Source organism: Bipolaris maydis (genome assembly GCF_028858645.1).
Source record: "Bipolaris maydis strain C4 unplaced genomic scaffold PSV08scaffold_6, whole genome shotgun sequence".
Lineage (NCBI taxonomy): Eukaryota > Fungi > Ascomycota > Dothideomycetes > Pleosporales > Pleosporaceae > Bipolaris > Bipolaris maydis.
This window is the reverse complement of record NW_027093862.1, coordinates 1,907,408-1,926,415: the sequence shown is the minus strand read 5'-3', so window position 1 is coordinate 1,926,415 and position 19,008 is coordinate 1,907,408. Positions and strand designations below refer to the sequence as shown.

General features: G+C 48.6%; 6 protein-coding genes across 6 annotated transcripts; 4 read left to right on the top strand and 2 right to left on the bottom strand.

Annotated features, from left to right (window-relative positions):
* Positions 1–638: 638 nt before the first annotated feature.
* Positions 639–3,190, top strand: PSV08DRAFT_370984 (uncharacterized protein; the record flags this gene model as incomplete). The annotated part of the gene is made up of 2 exons (XM_014217786.1): positions 639–723; positions 1,821–3,190. The coding sequence occupies 2 exons, from the start codon at positions 639–641 to the stop codon at positions 3,188–3,190; spliced, it is 1,455 nt and encodes a 484-aa protein (XP_014073261.1).
* Positions 3,191–4,091: 901 nt separating this feature from the next.
* On the bottom strand, positions 4,092–5,799 carry PSV08DRAFT_178099 (uncharacterized protein; the record flags this gene model as incomplete). The annotated part of the gene is made up of 2 exons (XM_014217787.1): positions 4,092–5,362; positions 5,454–5,799. The coding sequence occupies 2 exons, from the start codon at positions 5,797–5,799 to the stop codon at positions 4,092–4,094; spliced, it is 1,617 nt and encodes a 538-aa protein (XP_014073262.1).
* Positions 5,800–6,371: 572 nt separating this feature from the next.
* On the top strand, positions 6,372–7,907 carry PSV08DRAFT_202151 (hemolysin-III related-domain-containing protein). The gene is made up of 9 exons (XM_014217812.1): positions 6,372–6,471; positions 6,522–6,585; positions 6,636–6,648; positions 6,700–6,729; positions 6,785–6,846; positions 6,898–7,060; positions 7,116–7,176; positions 7,225–7,557; positions 7,621–7,907. The coding sequence occupies exons 1-9, from the start codon at positions 6,415–6,417 to the stop codon at positions 7,783–7,785; spliced, it is 948 nt and encodes a 315-aa protein (XP_014073287.1). The 5' UTR covers positions 6,372–6,414; the 3' UTR covers positions 7,786–7,907.
* Positions 7,908–8,520: 613 nt separating this feature from the next.
* On the top strand, positions 8,521–9,206 carry PSV08DRAFT_401729 (uncharacterized protein; the record flags this gene model as incomplete). Its single annotated transcript, XM_014217813.1, has 3 exons — positions 8,521–8,652; positions 8,720–8,838; positions 9,059–9,206. Exons 1-3 carry the CDS (start codon positions 8,593–8,595, stop codon positions 9,204–9,206), a joined length of 327 nt encoding a protein of 108 aa, XP_014073288.1. The 5' UTR covers positions 8,521–8,592.
* Positions 9,207–9,442: 236 nt separating this feature from the next.
* Positions 9,443–16,672, bottom strand: PSV08DRAFT_409628 (glycoside hydrolase; the record flags this gene model as incomplete). The annotated part of the gene is made up of 9 exons (XM_014217801.2): positions 9,443–11,151; positions 11,206–11,832; positions 11,886–12,021; positions 12,864–13,150; positions 13,218–13,706; positions 13,763–14,359; positions 15,907–16,238; positions 16,291–16,427; positions 16,481–16,672. The coding sequence occupies 9 exons, from the start codon at positions 16,670–16,672 to the stop codon at positions 9,557–9,559; spliced, it is 4,392 nt and encodes a 1,463-aa protein (XP_014073276.2). The 3' UTR covers positions 9,443–9,556.
* A 347-nt stretch (positions 16,673–17,019) lies between these two features.
* On the top strand, positions 17,020–19,000 carry PSV08DRAFT_362078 (Alpha/Beta hydrolase protein). The gene is made up of 5 exons (XM_014217815.2): positions 17,020–17,228; positions 17,279–17,572; positions 17,621–17,796; positions 17,844–18,214; positions 18,263–19,000. The coding sequence occupies exons 1-5, from the start codon at positions 17,062–17,064 to the stop codon at positions 18,884–18,886; spliced, it is 1,632 nt and encodes a 543-aa protein (XP_014073290.1). The 5' UTR covers positions 17,020–17,061; the 3' UTR covers positions 18,887–19,000.
* The last annotated feature ends 8 nt before the right edge of the window (positions 19,001–19,008 follow it).

The window sequence follows — 19,008 nt, the reverse complement described above, 5'->3', positions numbered from 1 at the left end:
ATTATCAAAATCCATGTTTCAATCAGACTCAGCATCAGGCACGCAAAGCACGACTCCAAACACTCATTACCGCGAAGACACCGCGTAAGCAAGGTGCAGTGAAAATCATTCGAAACTGGCCCGTTAGTTATCAATACTCTCGTAAGCCATGTCCCACATGTTTATCGTCATTTCTACAATTGGCGCATCATCACGTTGTATGCGGATGTGCCGAAGCGTTACGGGAGCAATACGACGGACAATGCCGGGATAATTTTAGACCCCCTCCCCCCTTGCCCTATACGGTGTTGCAGATTTGAGTTGCAGCTCTGGTCTGGTATCCCAAAAGACGCGCGCCTCTGACCAACTTTTATCTCTACGCGAGATACTCATACCAAAAAACCAGCCTGCAGCTCTGGTGCGCTCGTCGAGCAACATCATACGCCAAGATTTGGTGTGTTGCGAAGCATTACCGTCAGCCGCATGTTTCCCGCGAGTCTTCCATCCCACGGGTCAGCTTATGTCATCCTAATACGCCGAACTCAAAGTCTGGTCCTGCGTCGTACCGCAAAATCATTCAGTCTTTGGCGTATAAATATTTCTATTTTTTTCGTTCGCTGATGACAGTCCGCTACAAAGCAGATAAATACAGGTACACCATGTTTGCGAACGTACGATCAAACGTTGACGCCTATTTAACGATCGATCCAGTCTATTGGCTCCCCGATCCACGGATGAGCTTGCGTATGTCATGATGAACAGGGCAAAGTCTTAAGCTGCTAGTCGCTCCACTCGTGGCGTTCGGTTTTGATTCCAGAAGCCCCCTGAAAAACAAACTTTCCTCACGCTCCTTTCCAGTCAGAAACGCCAAACGCGCCAATAAGCATTAATGTTGAATTTCATACTTGATCAACTGTGTTGGGATTCTCGGTGCAAATCCCTGATAAAGAGACAATTTGGACACACACCCTTCTCACTTGTGCTTTTCAAGGATCTAATAGCTTTCAACCAGGACAGTATACAGTATGCATTTCGCACAATCTCAGTTCGTGTTGGATTATTCAGCTGCCGCAGGGGCAGCCGCTAGACGCCACTACCACTAAAATGGTTCTCGATACGACGACCTGAATTTTCAGGAAAACATAGTTTGCCCATTTTGGAATGATTTATGCTACGTATACGTATGCATGTTACCACGGATGTCGGTGCGTACGTCAAAAACGACCCCGCCAAAAGAATCCGGGTGTTCCGTGCAGAGCCTGAGCCTATCAGTCACATGAAAAGCACCGGGCTCTTGGACCTGGCTCATTTATTGTAACAAGTGTACATGTTTTGAGACATGAATGCAGCAGTGCATGCCGCCTTATCATTACATACACTAGATCCCGGAACCTGGTACGACCAGGGGAGTACACCAGAAGCCGGACTAGGTGCCCATGGCTTGCGCTATGGCGCGACTGTCGCTTTGTGAAATACGTCCGTACCGCCACCAGCTGATGTGGAAACAATCGTAAAATCCATGGCTCCCTGAACTTTCAGTTCTCACTTCTGATAAGCAGTCTTCACTTTTGACTGATCCGCCTCCTTGCCAGATTCACATCGCAGTCCTTGCACCATGCATCGAGCGGCATCGCTCGTCCCAAAGATCTTACTGGGAATTCTTTCCCTCTGCATTTTTTATCAAGTTTACTGGTTAGAGCCAGAACCAGTTGCGTTGCAGCAGAGCGACAATTCCAAATCAACATGGTTTCAAGATGCGCAAAAGGCAGAACCACTAGACGCCCAGGGTACGAAGACTTGAGAGCAATTATCATTGCAGACCTGTACTGACAATCTATTAGCATCAATTAGTGCCACTCTTTCAGTGTCTGATATCTCCATTCCTTCACCATCCAGTTCATCCGCTCCTTCACTATCCGCTGCCTCTGCTCCTTCAGCCTCTATTACCTCCGCTTCATCCGCTTCCAGTACCCCCACTCCATTGCTCGACTATAGCAAAACGCACATCTCCTACGGCCACACAAAATGCATGCCAGATTTCGATAAGCAGTGGAAGAAACAAGCAGTGATACGCAAAGAATCATGCGCAAAACACGCGCCCTTTGAAACTAAAGAAACCCGCCGAGTCGCCCTCGCCTCCATTACGACCGGCAAAAAAGTAGAAGCCTACCAACGCGCAGTCCAATCGCACATGCTCCACGCCGCCGTCCACGACACCTCCGCCCACATCCTCTGCGAAGACCTCGCCGACGGCGCCTGGAACAAAATCGCCTTCCTCCTCCACCTCGTCCAAAACGAGCTTCTCAAGCCCAACAACACCCGCTTAGAATGGATCCTCTGGATCGACCGCGACGCCATAATCATGGACCCGTGCCGTCCTCTCTCCAGCTTCCTTCCCCCCGACACCCCCGAATACGCAAACGTCAATCTCGTCGTCAACCGCGACGCCGGCGACCTCAACGCTGGACTGTTCCTCTTCAAAGTAAACGAGTGGTCCGCTAAACTCTTCAGCACAATCCTCGGCTACCGATACTACCGTCCAGACGACGTTCTCCCGTCTGCAGAGCAAACAGCAATGTCGCGGCTCCTCAGTGAACCCTACTGGGCAGGACAAGCAGCCTGGGTGCCCTGGTACTGGTTCAACGCGTACCCCGCGCCCAACAACAGCATTGTCGATTTCGCCGCGGGCAACCAGCCCAAGAGTCTAAAATGGTTCCAAGCCCGCAAAGGCCACTTTGTCGTGCACTTTGCAGGCGACGAGGGCCGAAGCGCGCGCATGCTGGATTGGCTCGATGTCATCGAGACCATGGATGTGTGGAAGGAGGGCAGTGCCAAAGTAGATGTCACGGCTGAGGTGAAGAAGTATTGGGATGCGTTCAGGAGCGGTGCGTTGAAGCTATGGCAGAAGACGGGGAATCCGAGGGATAAAGAAAGGGAGGCGAAGGAGGAGGAGGCCAGGAAGAAGGCGGAGATGATGAGGGTGAAGGAGATGGAGGAGATGGAGGAGGCGAAGAAGACGATGGAGATGGAGGAGGTGGAGGAGGCGAAGAAGGCGATGGAGTTGAAGCTCGTGGAGGACGTCACGCCGCCGTCGCCGCAACAGCAAGGGCAGCGACTCGAGGTTGATGAGACGGAGAATCCGGGCGGTTTCTTGAGGCCGTATGAGGATGTTGCTAATGGCAGCAACGACAATGATGTCGAACTTTCCTAGTTTGTTCGTGTTGCCTTGTACTTTTAGCTTTTCTTTTTCTTTTCTCAAGTTTTGGCAGTCTATATGCCCTTTTGTTTTTTCTTTTCCTGAGTTGAGACGATGTTACTGGACTATGATGGGGAGAACCTGCGTTGGGTATCAGGTCTTTCCCCTTTCTTTACGCTTTCCCTTAACGATATCCAATTAGACTTTGAGTTCATTCTAGTAATTAAATAGATATTTGGTAGGGCTGGTTTGTGGCTTCGTCCCGTTTTTTTAGAGTGCTTTTTTAGTATGCTTGTCGCTGCATCGTTGGCGCCACGCTTCTGCAAGGGGGGATGGTGGGTTCGCCAACGTTTGGTCTAGACCATCACCCCTTTCTTTCTTTTTTTCTGATCGTTGTTCTTTGTTGTTGTTATTTTGCTCTTATCATGCAACTCTGCAAAGCGTTTATGAGGGGATGTGCGCAAAGTGTTGGTTGAAGCGTAGCTCTTGTGTGTCATATGTATTGATTGTTTTTGAGAGTTAAAACTAAATGACAGATCCAGAGCTCGCCTACCCATTCCCAAAGTTTTCGGAAATTGTGAATGAAACCCTTTCATCACAACAAATGTGTTCTAGCCAAGTTTTCAGGGTCTTCCTGAAGTCGAATGCCTGCCCCGGAATGCATAGACTGGCACTTGGAAATGTGTGTTGCTCGTTTTGAAGATCATAAACATAAAGGGAATGTTGCAGATTCTACTCAATCCAATACATGATCTCGTATCTCCAGAGCCATACAATCACCCAGAAGTCGGTATTAGAGCCCGCCTACTGATGTGTCCATGACATGGAGTACACTTGGTTGCAAGTTTTTCATGAGGGCTATGGATCAAAATATTTGGTGATTGTGAAAACGAATAATGAAGCTGAGATCTTCTTATTACAGATGAGGAAAAACCTGTGACCACGTCGGCGTCTCATACACGCCTCGCGGAACTTCCCTTATACTCACAAAAGCCTCTATCACTATGTATGCCCTACTGGCAATATAACTTACCCCACATAAAACGCAAAGAGTCGTAATGAATGCTGTGCTCAGAACGCTCAATGTCCGCTGGTTGTAGGCATTCCAGATCCTGTCGATGAGAGGAAAAACATGGGCCAAGAGGTTAGTCACCAGCCAAAAGGCTGCGCAAAAGGTTACCCATACTGAGCTCATGCGCCAAAACAGTTGCTCTAATCGAGTGGAAAAGAAGTAATTCCATGCAGCTACGTGTATGCCGCCGTATGCCATAGACGCGCCCCAAAGCACCATTCCCATGACGAGTGATTGGGTGCGTCGAAGTAAACCATCGTTGGGCCAGTCGATGGCGTATGGTTGCACCAGCTCGGTTACTTCGGGTATCTTGTATGACGGCTCTGAGCATTCTGTCTCGAATACAGGGTGAAATTGACCTTTAAGGACTGGATATAGCTTGATAGCCTTTTCTGCAAGACTTTGCAACTCGGACGTAGCTTCCATGGGAGAGTTGCATGATGCTGTCTCAGCTTCTTGATTCGCGATTTGGATATTGGGCCGTGGTCGCAATCTACCGGCAGTAGGGAGGCAAGTTGTATTCAGACTTTCCCTGTTGCTACACATATAGCTTGTTACATTTTCGTCTTCAAAGTAAGCCAGCTTTGCCAGTTCAGGAGTGGCTGATCGGAAGATAGCGAGCTTGCCCTGTGGTTGTTTCCCACTCATTCGGCTGGCCATGTACATATAGGCGATCAAAGGCATCAAGTCCCCCTTCAAGATGGTGGGGGAGGCTACCTGACGAGGTTTGTGCCACCATAGGATGTACATGACGAGCGCGCAAACAACATGGGCTACAACGTGTACTTCGAGCAAGGTGGTCGGCAGTCCGACGGCAGTCCGACTGATAACTTGGACAATCATCCATCCTGCTTGGATGCACACAAGTAATTTTGCAAGGCCGTCTGCTTTGTTTTTGTCCTTGATCTCTTCGAGGGATATCTCCACAATATGTCCGCACTTGGCGAGTAGTAAGACACCTTTCGCCGTTAAAGTGAGACGTGTCACATCCTTGAACAATGTCGAACTTCGACGGCCAGTGCTGTCTAGGTCGAGGGCGAAACCGCCCATACTAGCGTAAAGTCCATGTGTGATAGTCCATGGGGTTTTTGGGTCCTTCATATGAGTCTCAGTCACTGTTGTACTCTATCGCTGATTAGCACTGCTAACATGTTATGATCGACGAGCTTACCTTGTCACAAGTTTCATTGCGGTTCTGCTGCTTACTTGTTATATTTTCTATCTCAAAGCATAGCTGTCTTGCGGAAGCCAGCTGTCTCCAGGCGGTATACAATATCAACTCTGGTGCAAATAGGCCTAGAACACACCATTGGAGTTCCTTTGATAGCACTCGATAGTTGCCTTCGCCCTTGTGCGGTACGTTTAGGTGAACAGCCGAATAAACACACAGCCCAAGCGTGGCGAAACAGCTGATAAGCAGGGAAATCGTATCGCGTTCATTGTCTTCTTGAACAAACCCTACAACATCTGTAATGTTGACTTTGTTTCCGCCGATAGCGGTGACATTTTGGACAAGGAAAAAGAGGGCAGAGCTGCATAATGCTAAGGGCATAGTCTGAAAAGATCAACATAAAAGGTGTAGATGAGAGTGGAACAATGTTTACTGGCAGTCCCACTTGAACTATGATCGAACCATCATCCATCTGCAGTGTGCCACTGTACGTTGGGCTCGCGTAACTGGGCGGCAAAACAGACGTAGGATTGAAGCCGCGTATCAAATATACAGCCTATGCAGGATTTCACATGATGAGACACACATCCATCAACGGCGTGGCAAACAATAGTTGGTGATGATTTTAGTCGAAGATAACACTACAAGTATTACTACTACGCCGCAGGACCATGAAACATGGAGTGCATTGCACTTCAGCATCTGATCCAATCCTGGGCGCAGATTTCCCCGCTCTCTGTAAGGTATGCTTCCCTTTGGCTGCATATTCTAGGTCGGCTGAAAGCCGTGCGCGTCAAAAGTTAACCTCGGCTTGTTGATTGGATGGTCGGCATGAAGCTGAGCACGAAGGAGTGGAAGGATTCAGTACCATGCGGGTGTTTTGGGCGCTTGGAATTGATCCGTGCACCGACCTTCCCGTTCTTGCACTGGAGCGCATACCCTACCACTTTCCCAACCAACTTTATCTCTCCAAGTCAGAACTCTGCCAAACATAGGATGGATGTTCGTTCTCGAAAGACTGCTTCAACAGTGACAGCGGTTGCCGAAAATGCAGTAGGTAAACGATCGCCACGAGCATCGACTTTGAGACTGACATCCACCAGACTGACCCACGTGATCGAATGAAGAGCAAAGAGCGAGCATCACTATTGACATGGGATGAGATACGTAAGACAGCTACGTGAAATACTGTTATGAATAACTCACAATCTACATAGCCGACTGGTACCAGTACGTACTTTGATATATCACCTACCTTGATTATGGCCTTACCAAGACAAGGGACAATGAGTATCTTCTGTCTAGTTACAGGTACATTTTCAAATATTATACAGACATATTCTTCAGTAACTGAGAGTTAATGCAGAGCCGTATCGCAGTCTTACAAACGATCTTTAAAAAGTATTCTCGGCATTCATAATGAAACAGGTAGGATTGTGCTCGACCAACTGAGAAGAACATAACTGAAATATCATCTAGTCAACATATTCTCGCATATAATAGGGTCTATCGTCTTCTTCACACTACCCGTACCCATCTACTGTTCTTTACAACCAAGATATGCTACGGCAACGACAGCAGATGTCGTTGTCTTCTCGACATTCTTCTTCGGCGTTGCTATATGTTTTGCATTGTCGGCTATGTAGGTATTCTCGAAGACCTGTCTTGGAAAATCTGGATATTCACATGCAACATAGCTTCCACATCTTCAACAACCACAGCCAGAGTGTCCACATATTTGGAAACCAACTGGATTATGTAAGAAAACTTGATCTGCCCTTCGCAACCGACAGCTCATTTAGCCAGCTTGGTATCGTTATTTTGATGTGGGGCTCCACAATTCCTTGCGTTTATTACGGCTTCTACTGCACACCCCATCTACAAAAGACCTATTACTCCCTTGTGTCAGTCCTAGCAGCCGGTTGCGTGTATGCAACTCTTCACCCTGCTTTCCGTCGTCCAAAGTACCGCCCATACCGTGCAGCCATGTATGCAGGCCTTGGGCTCTCATTCATCATTCCCATCATTCATGGAATTACGATTTTTGGTTGGGAGACGCAGATGTGGAGAATGAGTCTTGACTGGATGGCATTGATGACGGCTTTCAACCTTACTGGTGGTGCCCTATACGCTATGAGGGTGCGTTGCTTATCTTGGAACAATCCAATTCTGCTGTGCGAGCATAAAGCTGATGAGCAACAGATTCCCGAGAAGTGGTATCCTTATCGATTTGACGTGTGGGGCGCGAGCCACCAAATTATGCATTGCTTGGTCGTGTGCGCCGGCATTGCACATTTGTATGGTCTCTTGAGGGCATTTGACCATATACACGGACACGGAAACGCTTGTACCGTATTACACGAATGAACTCGACTCGCACGCAGAGAAACCTTATTTCAAGAAATTCAGTATTACAGATGCATGGTGTAAAGATTACGTTATTGGCGAAGAAAGTGACACTGGGCATCATGTCATCAACACACGATTGTGACCAAAATACGGACTTGTTAAACTGGACGTCGGCATTTACGAACAGCATTTGAACGCAACACTGGGATGTCATTTTTGGACTGAAAGCCCGTCTTTTAGATCTTCTTGTGCAAGGTCAATGGTGTGGGGACTAGCGGACCGTTGCCGCGCGCAAACCAAAGTCGTCATGTTTCCCGAGTCCTTTCTGGGAATAGAACAAGAAATCGCGGGACATAGGCAAGATCTCCTGCGTATTAATGCCAGGATGACCCCGCGTTGAGTACCAGTTCCTCATCGCGCCAAGTGGCTGCTTTTGGTCAGTTTAATCTCTTTACTGCGACACCGCCTCAAGCGCGGCCTTTTATTTCGCACAACCGTCGTAGTTCATTCGTCCAAACAGCTAGCTACATAGCCCAATACCTATAATCGGACGGGATGAAAAGATACGACATCGCCAATAACTTACGCCGCAATGTACCTCGGTATCTCTCGGGCCCACAAAGCCATGCACGTAGCTTGTCAGAGTGGAGCAAATAGCCATTTCACCGCATAAACCACCGTCGTTAAACCTAGCAAGATGGCATCTTGCATTTAATCCATCCTAGCCGCATTCCAGACGTTCCTTCTTTCCCCAACTTCTTTTCCCCAAATCACATCAAATTTCGCATTTCACCTACCCCAGTAAACTCTATCTGAACCGCAATAATGTCTCGCCCAATCGAAATCGTCGCCATCGTGCAACCCAAACCAGGAAAAGCAGACAGAGTGCGTCGCCTACTCAGAAGCCTTCCTACTCTCGCATCTTGCCATTAACATGATATGAAATGAATAGGTCCAGGAAATTCTCACCAACGCCGCGCAAGTCGTCAAGGAAACTGAACCCGGAATTCTGCGCTACCACCTCCACCGCGAGGTCAAAGGCGACAGTCCAAGATTCATCATGCTGGAGAAGTGCGTCACTCTCTTTTCCCCCAAACGCTTCCTCTCCCTTTCTGCCCTTTAATCTCGGCATCTCATACCGCTACTTGCTGGCACATACACACACACACACACATACACACACACGCTTCTCCACGTTCCAAGCTGTGCGCTCCCTTGAAACAATACAAGGATGCTACTGCCCAAAAAAATTAAGATTCCGAATGCTAATTTTTGTCTGCGACAACAACAGATACGCGGACAAAGCCGCACTAGACTTTCATGTTAAAAGCGACATTGGCGCAAAAGTAGCAAACGCGTTCAAAGACGAGGATTTGGTCGAGAGCCCGATGAAGGTTATTTTTGTGAAGAGCGTTGGCGGATACGCTAGCAAGTTGTAAATTGTAACATTACGTCGTATTAATAAGTGTGGTGGGAAGACTGGGAGGGGAGGTTAAATGAGCGTTGTTAAAGCAAGTGATGGGGGAGGGTAATGTTTGAATGAATTTTCATTACTTTCATGTTCAACAAGGAGCGAATAAAAGAAGTGGATATTCTACTCGACATGGCCGATTGGTAGAAATGCACGAAGAAAAAAGGATGGATTGAAGGATATAGGTAAAAGTAGCACAGATGGAGAAGAATGCTTAATATGTAAAGTGATTACAAGTCACGAAGCAGGGGGCCAAAGGAATGGGGCAAAACAAGAGCATCAACGCTTGGCGCGGTTTGTTGCAAGCCTTTGCCCTTTTTAATTCCCGCCATACCAATAATCGGCGAAAAACTCCACACCCTGACCGGTCCGGTTGGAAGGCGGTTGCGGCCACTTAGTCAACGTGGTGTCGCTGCCAGTAAGTGTAAACTTGACACTAGCAAGCGGGGCATTGTCAATCTGCAACTCATAGTCTCCGGGATACAAGACCTTGTTGCCAGACTCGTCGACACGTGCAAGAGACGCAAGGGTAAGGTTGAGCGTGGCGGTGGAAGAAGAGCCGGCGGCGATGTTGAAGAGACGGTCGTAGGCGACGAGAGATTTCTTGGGGTACGGCTTGGGGCCGAAGGAGCCGGTGAGGAAGCCGAGAGTGACGTAGTCGGAAGAGATCTTTCCTGTGTTTTGGACGCTGACGGTGATGCCGGTAAAGGGGCAGCGCTCGAGGAAGCCGCCGGTGCTGTTGCAGCCTTTGACGAGGTCGGAGATGGCGTAGCTCTGCTTTGGCTGGTTGGTGATGCTGGCGGAGAAGTTGGTGTAGTGGAGACCGTAGCCGAATTCGAAGATGGGCTCGCCGGTGTACCACTTGTATGTGCGGCCTGGGTTCTTGTCGCTTGGGCGCATAGCCATGTCCGTCATTGGTACCTCGGAGACATATTTGGATGGGTATTGTGTTTGTGGGAGACGTCCGGCAGGAGCAGCTTTTCCAGTGAGAATGTTGACGATGGCTGTGCCGCCGTCTTGGCCGGGGTATCCGGCCCATAGGACCGCAGAGATCTTGGGGTTCCTGATGAGTGGGGAGGTATCTATCTGACCACCTCCCATGATAACTACGATAACCGGCTTTCCAGTGTCGGCGAGCTGACCAATAACATCAAGCTGGCCACCTGTCAAGGTCAACCAGGAGCGGTCTCGATCTTCGGATTCAACGCCATTGTCAATTCCGCCGACCCAGATGTGCACGTCACTCGTGGTGATGACACCGGAGAGGCTAGACCAGGCGCCTGTAGTAGGGTCTCCCTGACCGCCTGGGAGATTGCCCGCATATTTAACGTCAACACCAAGATTTTGGAGGGCCATCAATGGACTGGTCAAGAATTTGGCGACTCCAAAGTAGTTGCCCTGCAATTGCGAAGTGGCGTTGGCCCAGTCACCGTAGATACCAACTTGCTTTGAGCCCAAGTTAATTGGAAGAACGCCATCGTTCTTCAGAAGAACGATGCCCTCCTCAGCAGCTTTGAGTGCGAGTGCCTGAGAAGCACTCGTTGCTACCGCATCAAAGCCAAGCTGGCGATAGGGCTGGTTTTCAGGCGCATCAAAGTAACCAAGTTTGATGAGAGAAGAGTATTGGCGAATGAGAGCTTTATCAAGGGTAGTCTCATCAGTGAGACCTTGCTTGACGGCGCCAGGAAGATGCGTCTGCAAGTAAGTACCACAATCCAGATCAGTGCCCGCATTCAGAGAGTCGGCAGCAGCACCCTCACGAGTCGAAGACCATTGGTGAGGCAAGTACACGTTCTGAATAGCATCACAGTCTGATGTGACCCAGTGGTCATCACTGGACCAGCCCCAGTGTTCACGGAGAACTGTCTGAAGCAGGTAAGGGTCGGCACATGGTGGCGCACCGTTGACGGCGTCTGGAATAGCGTTATTCGTAAATTCACGTTGGGTTGTTGCTTTTCACGACTTACTGTAAGAGCACATAAAGGCGCCAACATTAGCTTGAACACAAGCCTCGAATGGAGCTAGGTAGTACTCGACGAGGTCCTGCTGTGAAATCTGAACATCGTTTTGGTAGCGGAGGTTGCCGTTCCAGTTTTCGATGTCGTATCCAGCATAATGCTTGCAGGTAGCGACCACACGTCTGTAAGGGTCCGTTGCATTACCTTGGAGTCCATGGATCAGAGCCTTGACGTAAGAACTAAGGTGGTACGAGTCTTCTCCGGGAGTCTCTTGCCCACGACCCCATCGAGGATCACGGAATGGATTGATGTTGGGCGTCCAAAAGTCGAGACCCGTTCTGTTGGCATTGTTAAAAGCGCGCGCCTCGGTGGAAATAACCTTTGCAACCTCGGTAATCAGGTCATCGTCAAAGGCAGCACCCATCAGGATAGGCTGAGGGAAGGAGGTTGAGTAGCTGTAGTCGCCTTGCTTGGCGAAGCTAGTAAAGGGACCTGCAATACCGTGGAGTCCCTCGTTCCACCATTGGTAAGGTGGCACACCGAGACGGGCAACGCCAGGTGCGCTGTTGGAAGTAGCATTGATCTTCTCCTCGAGGGTGTAAAGTGCTACAAGAGACTTTGCACGAGCGAGCGTAGCTAATGTCTGTTAGTCGGGAAAAAGCGCGTAGTATTCTACGAGGGCGACAAACATGCTGAAGGGTCACATATGGTCTCATTTTTCAGTGGTCCGTTTTTGCAATCGGGAAAATTACCCTGGGCAAACACTCCAGCTGCAAAGAGTAACAGCGACAGTGGACGCGGCGAGATAAACATGATGTCGACGGTCTGAACAAAGATTCAGATGGCATCCGATCCAGATGTTTAGTAGTAGCTTGTAACTTATACGAGTCTAAATAGCCGTAGTGCTGACCCGTCAACAAGACAGGGTTAGTAACGACATCATACCACAACGTCTACACGTCATGCCCATGTCGACCAGGTAGTCGTGTGCTAGGTGCAGTTCCACTTTTGTGCGGCGTCCGGACCAGTATCATGGCCGAAGCCACTGTGGAATGCTTATTCTGGAGGGATGCGGTAGCCAAGCCTTGAGCCGAGCCGCGCGCGGAGCCCCACGCTTCCTTGACTGCCGAGTGAGGGGTTCCCGCTAGACGAGGTTTCTTGCTATTCTATTTGCTGTCTATTCTGCCTGAATGGTGCTCATCGTCCGAGGAGCGGAAGGCTGAGATTGCACAAGTGGCGTCGACGCTTATGCTTACACACTTACATGGACAACCAAGTCATGGACTTATTTGCGGAAACAAGAGGCTGGCGAACTCATCATTCAACAAGAAACAGTATGCGCGGACGACGGAGGGGGCGGAGATGAACGGGGCGTATGTTAATCTTAGTCTGGGGTAATGGCATTTGGTCACCAGCTACCACCCGGTCCGGTAGTCTGCCGTATTTCGACCGTTTGGTGGATAAAAAAGATCCGATCCGCATCCGTCGTCTCTGTGGCAGCTTTAGATTCATGGAGAGTGCGTACTATTGAATAAAAGTAAACTCTAAGACCCCCGTATGCAAGCATACGCTAGTTGTGTACACGGATCGTCCGGTAGCCATTCCTAACTCGACATGGTAAATCACGTTGCAGGCCGCAATCACGATGGCCAGTCGGATTTTTTCACCGTCATTGGCATGCCGTCGCGCGGTGAGGCTTCGAACACAAACTCCTGATATGCTCTGTCTCCAAAAGTCAAATCGAGGTTGTTCCATTCTGTCCTGGCCGTTTTGTTCGGCTTGAGATCTGCGCACCTAAAGTCAAACTCTCTCGCAGTCAGCAGGAAAACAAGCGTCAATTCATCCATTGCCAGTGTTTTGCCGATACAAGCACGAGGCCCCCGTTCGAACGGGCGCCATGCAGTCCGTGTATAGTCTTGGCGTATGAACCGCTCAGGCTCGAATTTGAGGGGATCTGCCAACAAGCTCATGTCAGCACCGTCGCCGCGTCTTCTAAGCAATCTACCATGTATGTTACTAACCTTTGAAATGATTTGGGTCCATGTGCATAGCTAGCTGAACAGGACAAACCATTTTCCCCTTAGATGGCCATTGCTGACCTTGATACGTCAGGCTATCCATGCCTTCGCGAGCAGTATTACCTATCGGATAGAATCTGAGAATCTCTTTGATGACGGCAATCGTATACACAAGGTCGTTCATTTTGTACGGCTTAGCCTTTACAAGATCGCATGTTGCATCGATGCCGGGAGCGAAGACACGGTCATGCTCTTCTCGCATCTTTTGAACTACTTCTGGATGCACACTCAGTAGCATATGTCCAAAGCAGACCGTATCTGATGTTGTGCCGCTGCCGGCGATGAGTAAAGTCTTGACCTGAGTAATAGCATTTGTTGAAAACTCAGGGTCGAGCTCGGCTGATGTATGCTCTGCAGTGTTTTGTAGGTAATCTCTCAGCATAAGGTCCATAATACAAAGCCCCCGTTTCTGGGACAGGTCAAGATCATTATCTGAGATGATGTTGGCATTAGCAACGTGGCTTTAATATACAGGACGGACCACCTACTCTTTACGAACTCAAATCTTTCTTTTATGAGTTCAGCCACCAACGAGTCTAGCTTGCGCCTTTCGCGATCTCGGACTATATTAACGAAAAAGTTGCTGATATAGTTGAAAGATTCTCTTGATTTCATCGAGGCCCGAACCATGGCTTCGAAATGCTGCAAAGCAAGACTTCCTTTTGTCTGAGTATCGAATGATCGTCCAGTCGCTGCTTTCGAAATAACATCAAATGTTAGATGATGAGCCAAATCTTCCAGCCGAAAAGACTGTCCTGATTTTGCTTTTTCTTGCAGAATGGTCCGATACTTCATGACTTCGGTGGCGACAATCGGTCTCATCTCGGTGATGTTCGTAATGGAGAATGCTGGACTCATCATCTTGTGTAGATGCTTCCAGTGTGGCCCCTCTGCGCTGGCAATATTGCCTTTTCCAAGTAGAGGGTCAGTCGTCTGTCTAACAGCTTCATGCTTAGGATGGTTCCGGGTGACGGTAAATTCCATCGCGACGTCGGGATCGACGACGACCAAGTGGCTCCATGAGACCGGCCATAAGTCGAGGTAGAAGACACCCGGCATGTTGTACTTCTTTGCAATGGTTGTGACTACGACCTGATAGTGCGCGTCACTCGGCAGCATGCCAAACGTTTCGCCAAACAGCTTCAGGTGACCAAAGAGGAAGCTGTGAGGTGGCTTAGGCTGTACATGATGTTAGTCAACATACATCCGCATCACATACATGATAACGATGTTTGACTAACGAGGTGTTTGTAGGAGCGGCGAACTTGAATCAGTCGCATAGCACCATATGCGAGCGCCGCGACGACGCTCGTAATGACTATCCTCGCCCATGAGAGGCCGCCCAGAGCCATTTCGAAAAATGAGTAGGCGTTGCTAACTGAGTAATAGGGAAGTAGAAGCAACGAAGTCGAGTAAGCGAATGTCATTCAACACTCCCATATCAATGATTCAGCATCTTGATCAGCAGGATCCATTACTTGGCGTGGCGCTACGTATACCTAGTTTAGCTAGAGTCGTAACTTTGTACCTAATCTCTCTAGTACTGTAATTTTATCCATTGTTACCATCCCCCTTCTAGCCCTCTCTTCCTTTTTTCCCTATTAATCTTATTCCTGTATTTCAACTTGTACTTCTGAAGATCAAAGTAGCAAAAGAGATGAGAGGGGAGTGGAGAGAACAGGAAGATAGTAAGACGGAAGGAGGTACCTAGGAAAGATGCGAGATCTTCCCTTTTTACTACCTTACTAATGTAATTTTATACAGAATTGGTTCAAGCCGACGCTTGGCAAGACACAATAATCTTTGCGAGATGAGTAGACTCGGTAAGCCCGTCTCTTGGGGAACCAAAATTCACGGATAATGCGGCAATGTAACCACTCAACAGTGTGACCCTTCAACAGTGTAATTCCCCGACAAAGTCTACACCACGCACTGCTTATCTACAATATCGAACCAATCAACATTAACGAAGGGTGCTTATTGAGATGTCTAATATTTAGACTCAGTTTGTAATCAGCGATTTCGGTTCCCCGAAAGCCCGTGCCACACTGACATGGCGCTAACTGGCTGGGCGAACTTTCGTGGAGCTGAAATGGTTGGACACCTTCAAAGAAGCGAAACTGCCTTTCATGCAATCGATTAAACTGGAAAACAATGACCTCTCTAAGTAGCCCCAAACTACCTCCGAATACTGCTGACTAGCACTCGGCTTGCGCGCCTGTAGCGCTAGTAAGTGTAAACTAATATTTGAAAACTTAACTAAGGTATCTCATCGTGAGCTATCTTTTCTTTAGCCGCCAGCTTCATCCCCTCATCCAGCAGCGACATCAACACCCTGTCTGTACCCTGCTTCATCCACGAAGCGTCGTGTGCGAGTGCTATGTGAGCCCCGTAATCAGTCTCTAATGCCCGTAGCTTAGCCATGGTATCTCTAGCAGATGTAATGTCTGTGTGGAGGGTCATGGGCTTTCGGTTGGGGCCTGGAAACTGGGCAATCTCTTGCACGCCGTCGAGTAATTCCCTAGTTCGTTAGCAGATCCCCAGCGCGCCTAGGTGTGACAAACCTCGAATGACAACCTGGACCCAAATGTTGTTAGTCAAAGCTAACGACTGTGCCTATGGAGCAACTTACAATCGCTCCCAAGAATGACCCATTCACCATTTTGCAATCTGGCAGCGGCAGCAAGATTGCCTGGCATGTGTCCTGGTGCATCCAAGATCCAAAAGCTGCCGTCTCCAAAGTAATCTAGAGCCTTTTCAAACGGTCCAAATTGTTTCCAATCGCCCTGTAGTTCTTCCCAAGTCTCGGTAGCGTGATCCGGGTCAAAGAAGCGCCCGTCCCACTGCAACTCGGGGTCTTTCCAATGACCCGGCTGGCATGCTAATTTTGTGCCTGGACCAAAGGACGCTTTGGCATTTGGAAACACATTGGAAATTGGTCGGCAATGGTCCCAATGAGCGTGACTGCTCGGTTTTTAGTCGATGTATGCTAAATGTCTCAATGATGACCTTGTACCTGAAAAGAATGGTATCAATATCTGTGGCTGCAATGCCTCGTTCAAACAATTGTTGCACAATGGTACGCTTTGGGCCAACATGGTTGATGTACTGCAGCATGTGCCTGTTCACCCAAGGCGTGTAGCAGCCCCGGTCCTATTACAAAATTAGTCAAGGACCCCAGATCCTAGTTTTCCTAGTACACTAACCTCATCTAAGCCCAAGTCCCAAAGTACGTGTCTTCCCTTGTGCGAAATATAAAATGCCCAATCGTACATGCGAAAAGTCCCGCTCCCACCAGCATGCATGCGGCTCAAATCAGCAATAAAGCTGCCGCCATCGAGTAGCGAGAGACTGACGAAAGCGTCCGTAGAGGGCAAATTGAACTTATCTCGTATCATGATGCACGTAAATCTTGATTGGCATGGTACAACAAACTAGACGACTCGTTTTTTATGACTATTCACATTCATCAGCGCAGAAGCACTGAGCCGCTCCAAATCACAGCCTATAAAGGCCATTCTAAGTACATGTCTGAAATGCATAGGTGGTACCTATCCTCGGCCTTCTACTTGCCGTGTGTGGATGTCGTATTCTGCCCCACTACGTAGTCGGGTGGTTAGTGGAGCGGGGTAGTCTGCTCTCATCCGGACTTCATTCCGCCTTCATCCGAACACGTGCCCCAACCGAGATACAGGCAGGTACCGAGGCCTTCCCATCTAACAACTGCAGAAATTACATCTGAATCACACTCCCCACGACCTCTTTTTGTGTCCTTGTGATAATCAACATGTCAGCTATTCTCAAGCATCCAGCGCTTGGGGAAATCAAGGGAAACCAAAGAGATGGAGTCGCACAATTCTTAGGTCTCAAATATGCTTCGATTAAAGACCGCTTTGCTCCACCAGAGTTGGCGGATAATTATGGGTCGGGAAACACAGATGCCACCAAGTTTGGGTATGTGCCACATGCTTTTTTACTACCCATCGGCGGCTAAATCAACATAGGCCTCCTCCAGTCGCGCCAGCTGGCGTCATTCATGCCGAATTTGGCTTTATTCAGCAGTCATTACCGTTACCAGAGATTCCGGCACAGTCAGATCTTGAAGGTCTGAATCTTAACATTACTGTACCTACGGACAAAAGTGGTTCCATTGACTCAAATGCAAAGTTGCCAGTCTACGTTTTCATACATGGAGGTGGATTTGCAGTTGGAAGTGGCTGGTATCCACACTATGACCCGGCTGCTATTGTGAAAATGTCCGCTAAGATGAAAAAACCTATAATTGGTATTACTATCAAGTAGGTCTGGCAAATAGTAGTACACCGACTCCATGCTAAACCAAACAGTTACCGATTGGGTGTTGCCGGATTTATGACATCAGCTGAACTACGAAAAGCCGGGTATAAAGCAAACAACGGCCTTCATGACCAACGTACTGCATTGCGGTGGATTAAGAAATTCATAGGTGGCTTTGGTGGCGACCCCAATCATATCACAGCGTGCGGAGAAAGTGCTGGAGCCGGTACGTTCAATAACCAGTGGCCTTGAAAGCATGACTGACTCTCACAGCTTCTGTGATATACCTACTGGGCTCGAAAGAGCCGTTGATGAAGCAAGGTCTTAGTACAGGGGGAACACCACTCCTCGTTTTACCCCTCCCAGAATCCGTGGCAGAGTCTGCCTACCAAAATGTCATTGAAGCATTTGGACTCGCAGGACTGTCTTCAGAAGATCGTATAAAGGCTCTCTTGGCCTTGCCAATCGAAGATCTTTGGCAAAAGGCACCACCATCAGCGCCTATGATGCCTTGCGTCGACAATGATACAGTACCTGGCATACCTGATTTCGCGACCGTTTCATCTCAAGAAGACAAACCTAATTTCCTGCTGCCTGGCCGAAAATGGTGCAAAGCCTTGATGCTAGGGGATTCCAAGCTCGATGTAAGCTCATGTGGAAGACGCAAAGCAGCAAAAGCTAACAATATCTAGGGCAACATTTTCGCATTCATGACGCTAGATGCCCGTAAGCCTGGCATTGCCCAAGCATTCATCCACTCTTGCAATAAAACATTGTCCACCCATCCAGAAGTAGCTACAGAATTACTCGCGGCATACAAAATCGATGCCTCCACTTCAGATGACGAGGCAATCCTCGCCATCGTACGCTTCGCGTCTGAAATTTGCTTTTACGCGGCCTCACGTGCATTTGCCCAGGGTTGGCCAAATACACCCGAATCGAAACTCTTCCTTTATCACTTCAACGAGGGTATACCTTGGGAAGGTCGGTTCAAAGGCGAAGCTGCCCATATTCTCGACGTAGCGTATTTATTCCAAAATTTCAACGAACATTTGGACGATACGCAACTCAAGGTAGCCAAGGAATATGGAGAAGACTTTATCAAATTTGTCAATGGCAATGATCCGTGGCCACCTGTACAGAAAGACAGGCTGTCCGCAAAGGTATACGGGCCAAGTGCCGACGGTGTGACAAGTAGGTGGGTGCCGGATGGCGCACCCGCAAAGATTGGGCGAGATGAACATGTGTTGAAAGTTGCGGAGAAAGTTGGCTTCGACGCAATACTCAAAGTCTTTTATGACTATTTCCAAGGGTAGTAGCTATACAGGGAACCTGACATCGCATTGAACGAGCAGCGAGTGGAACTAGACCAGGCGACAATGTACAATAATCATAAACATCAAAAAGAATCACCATAAAACTTTGAGAAAGAATTCCT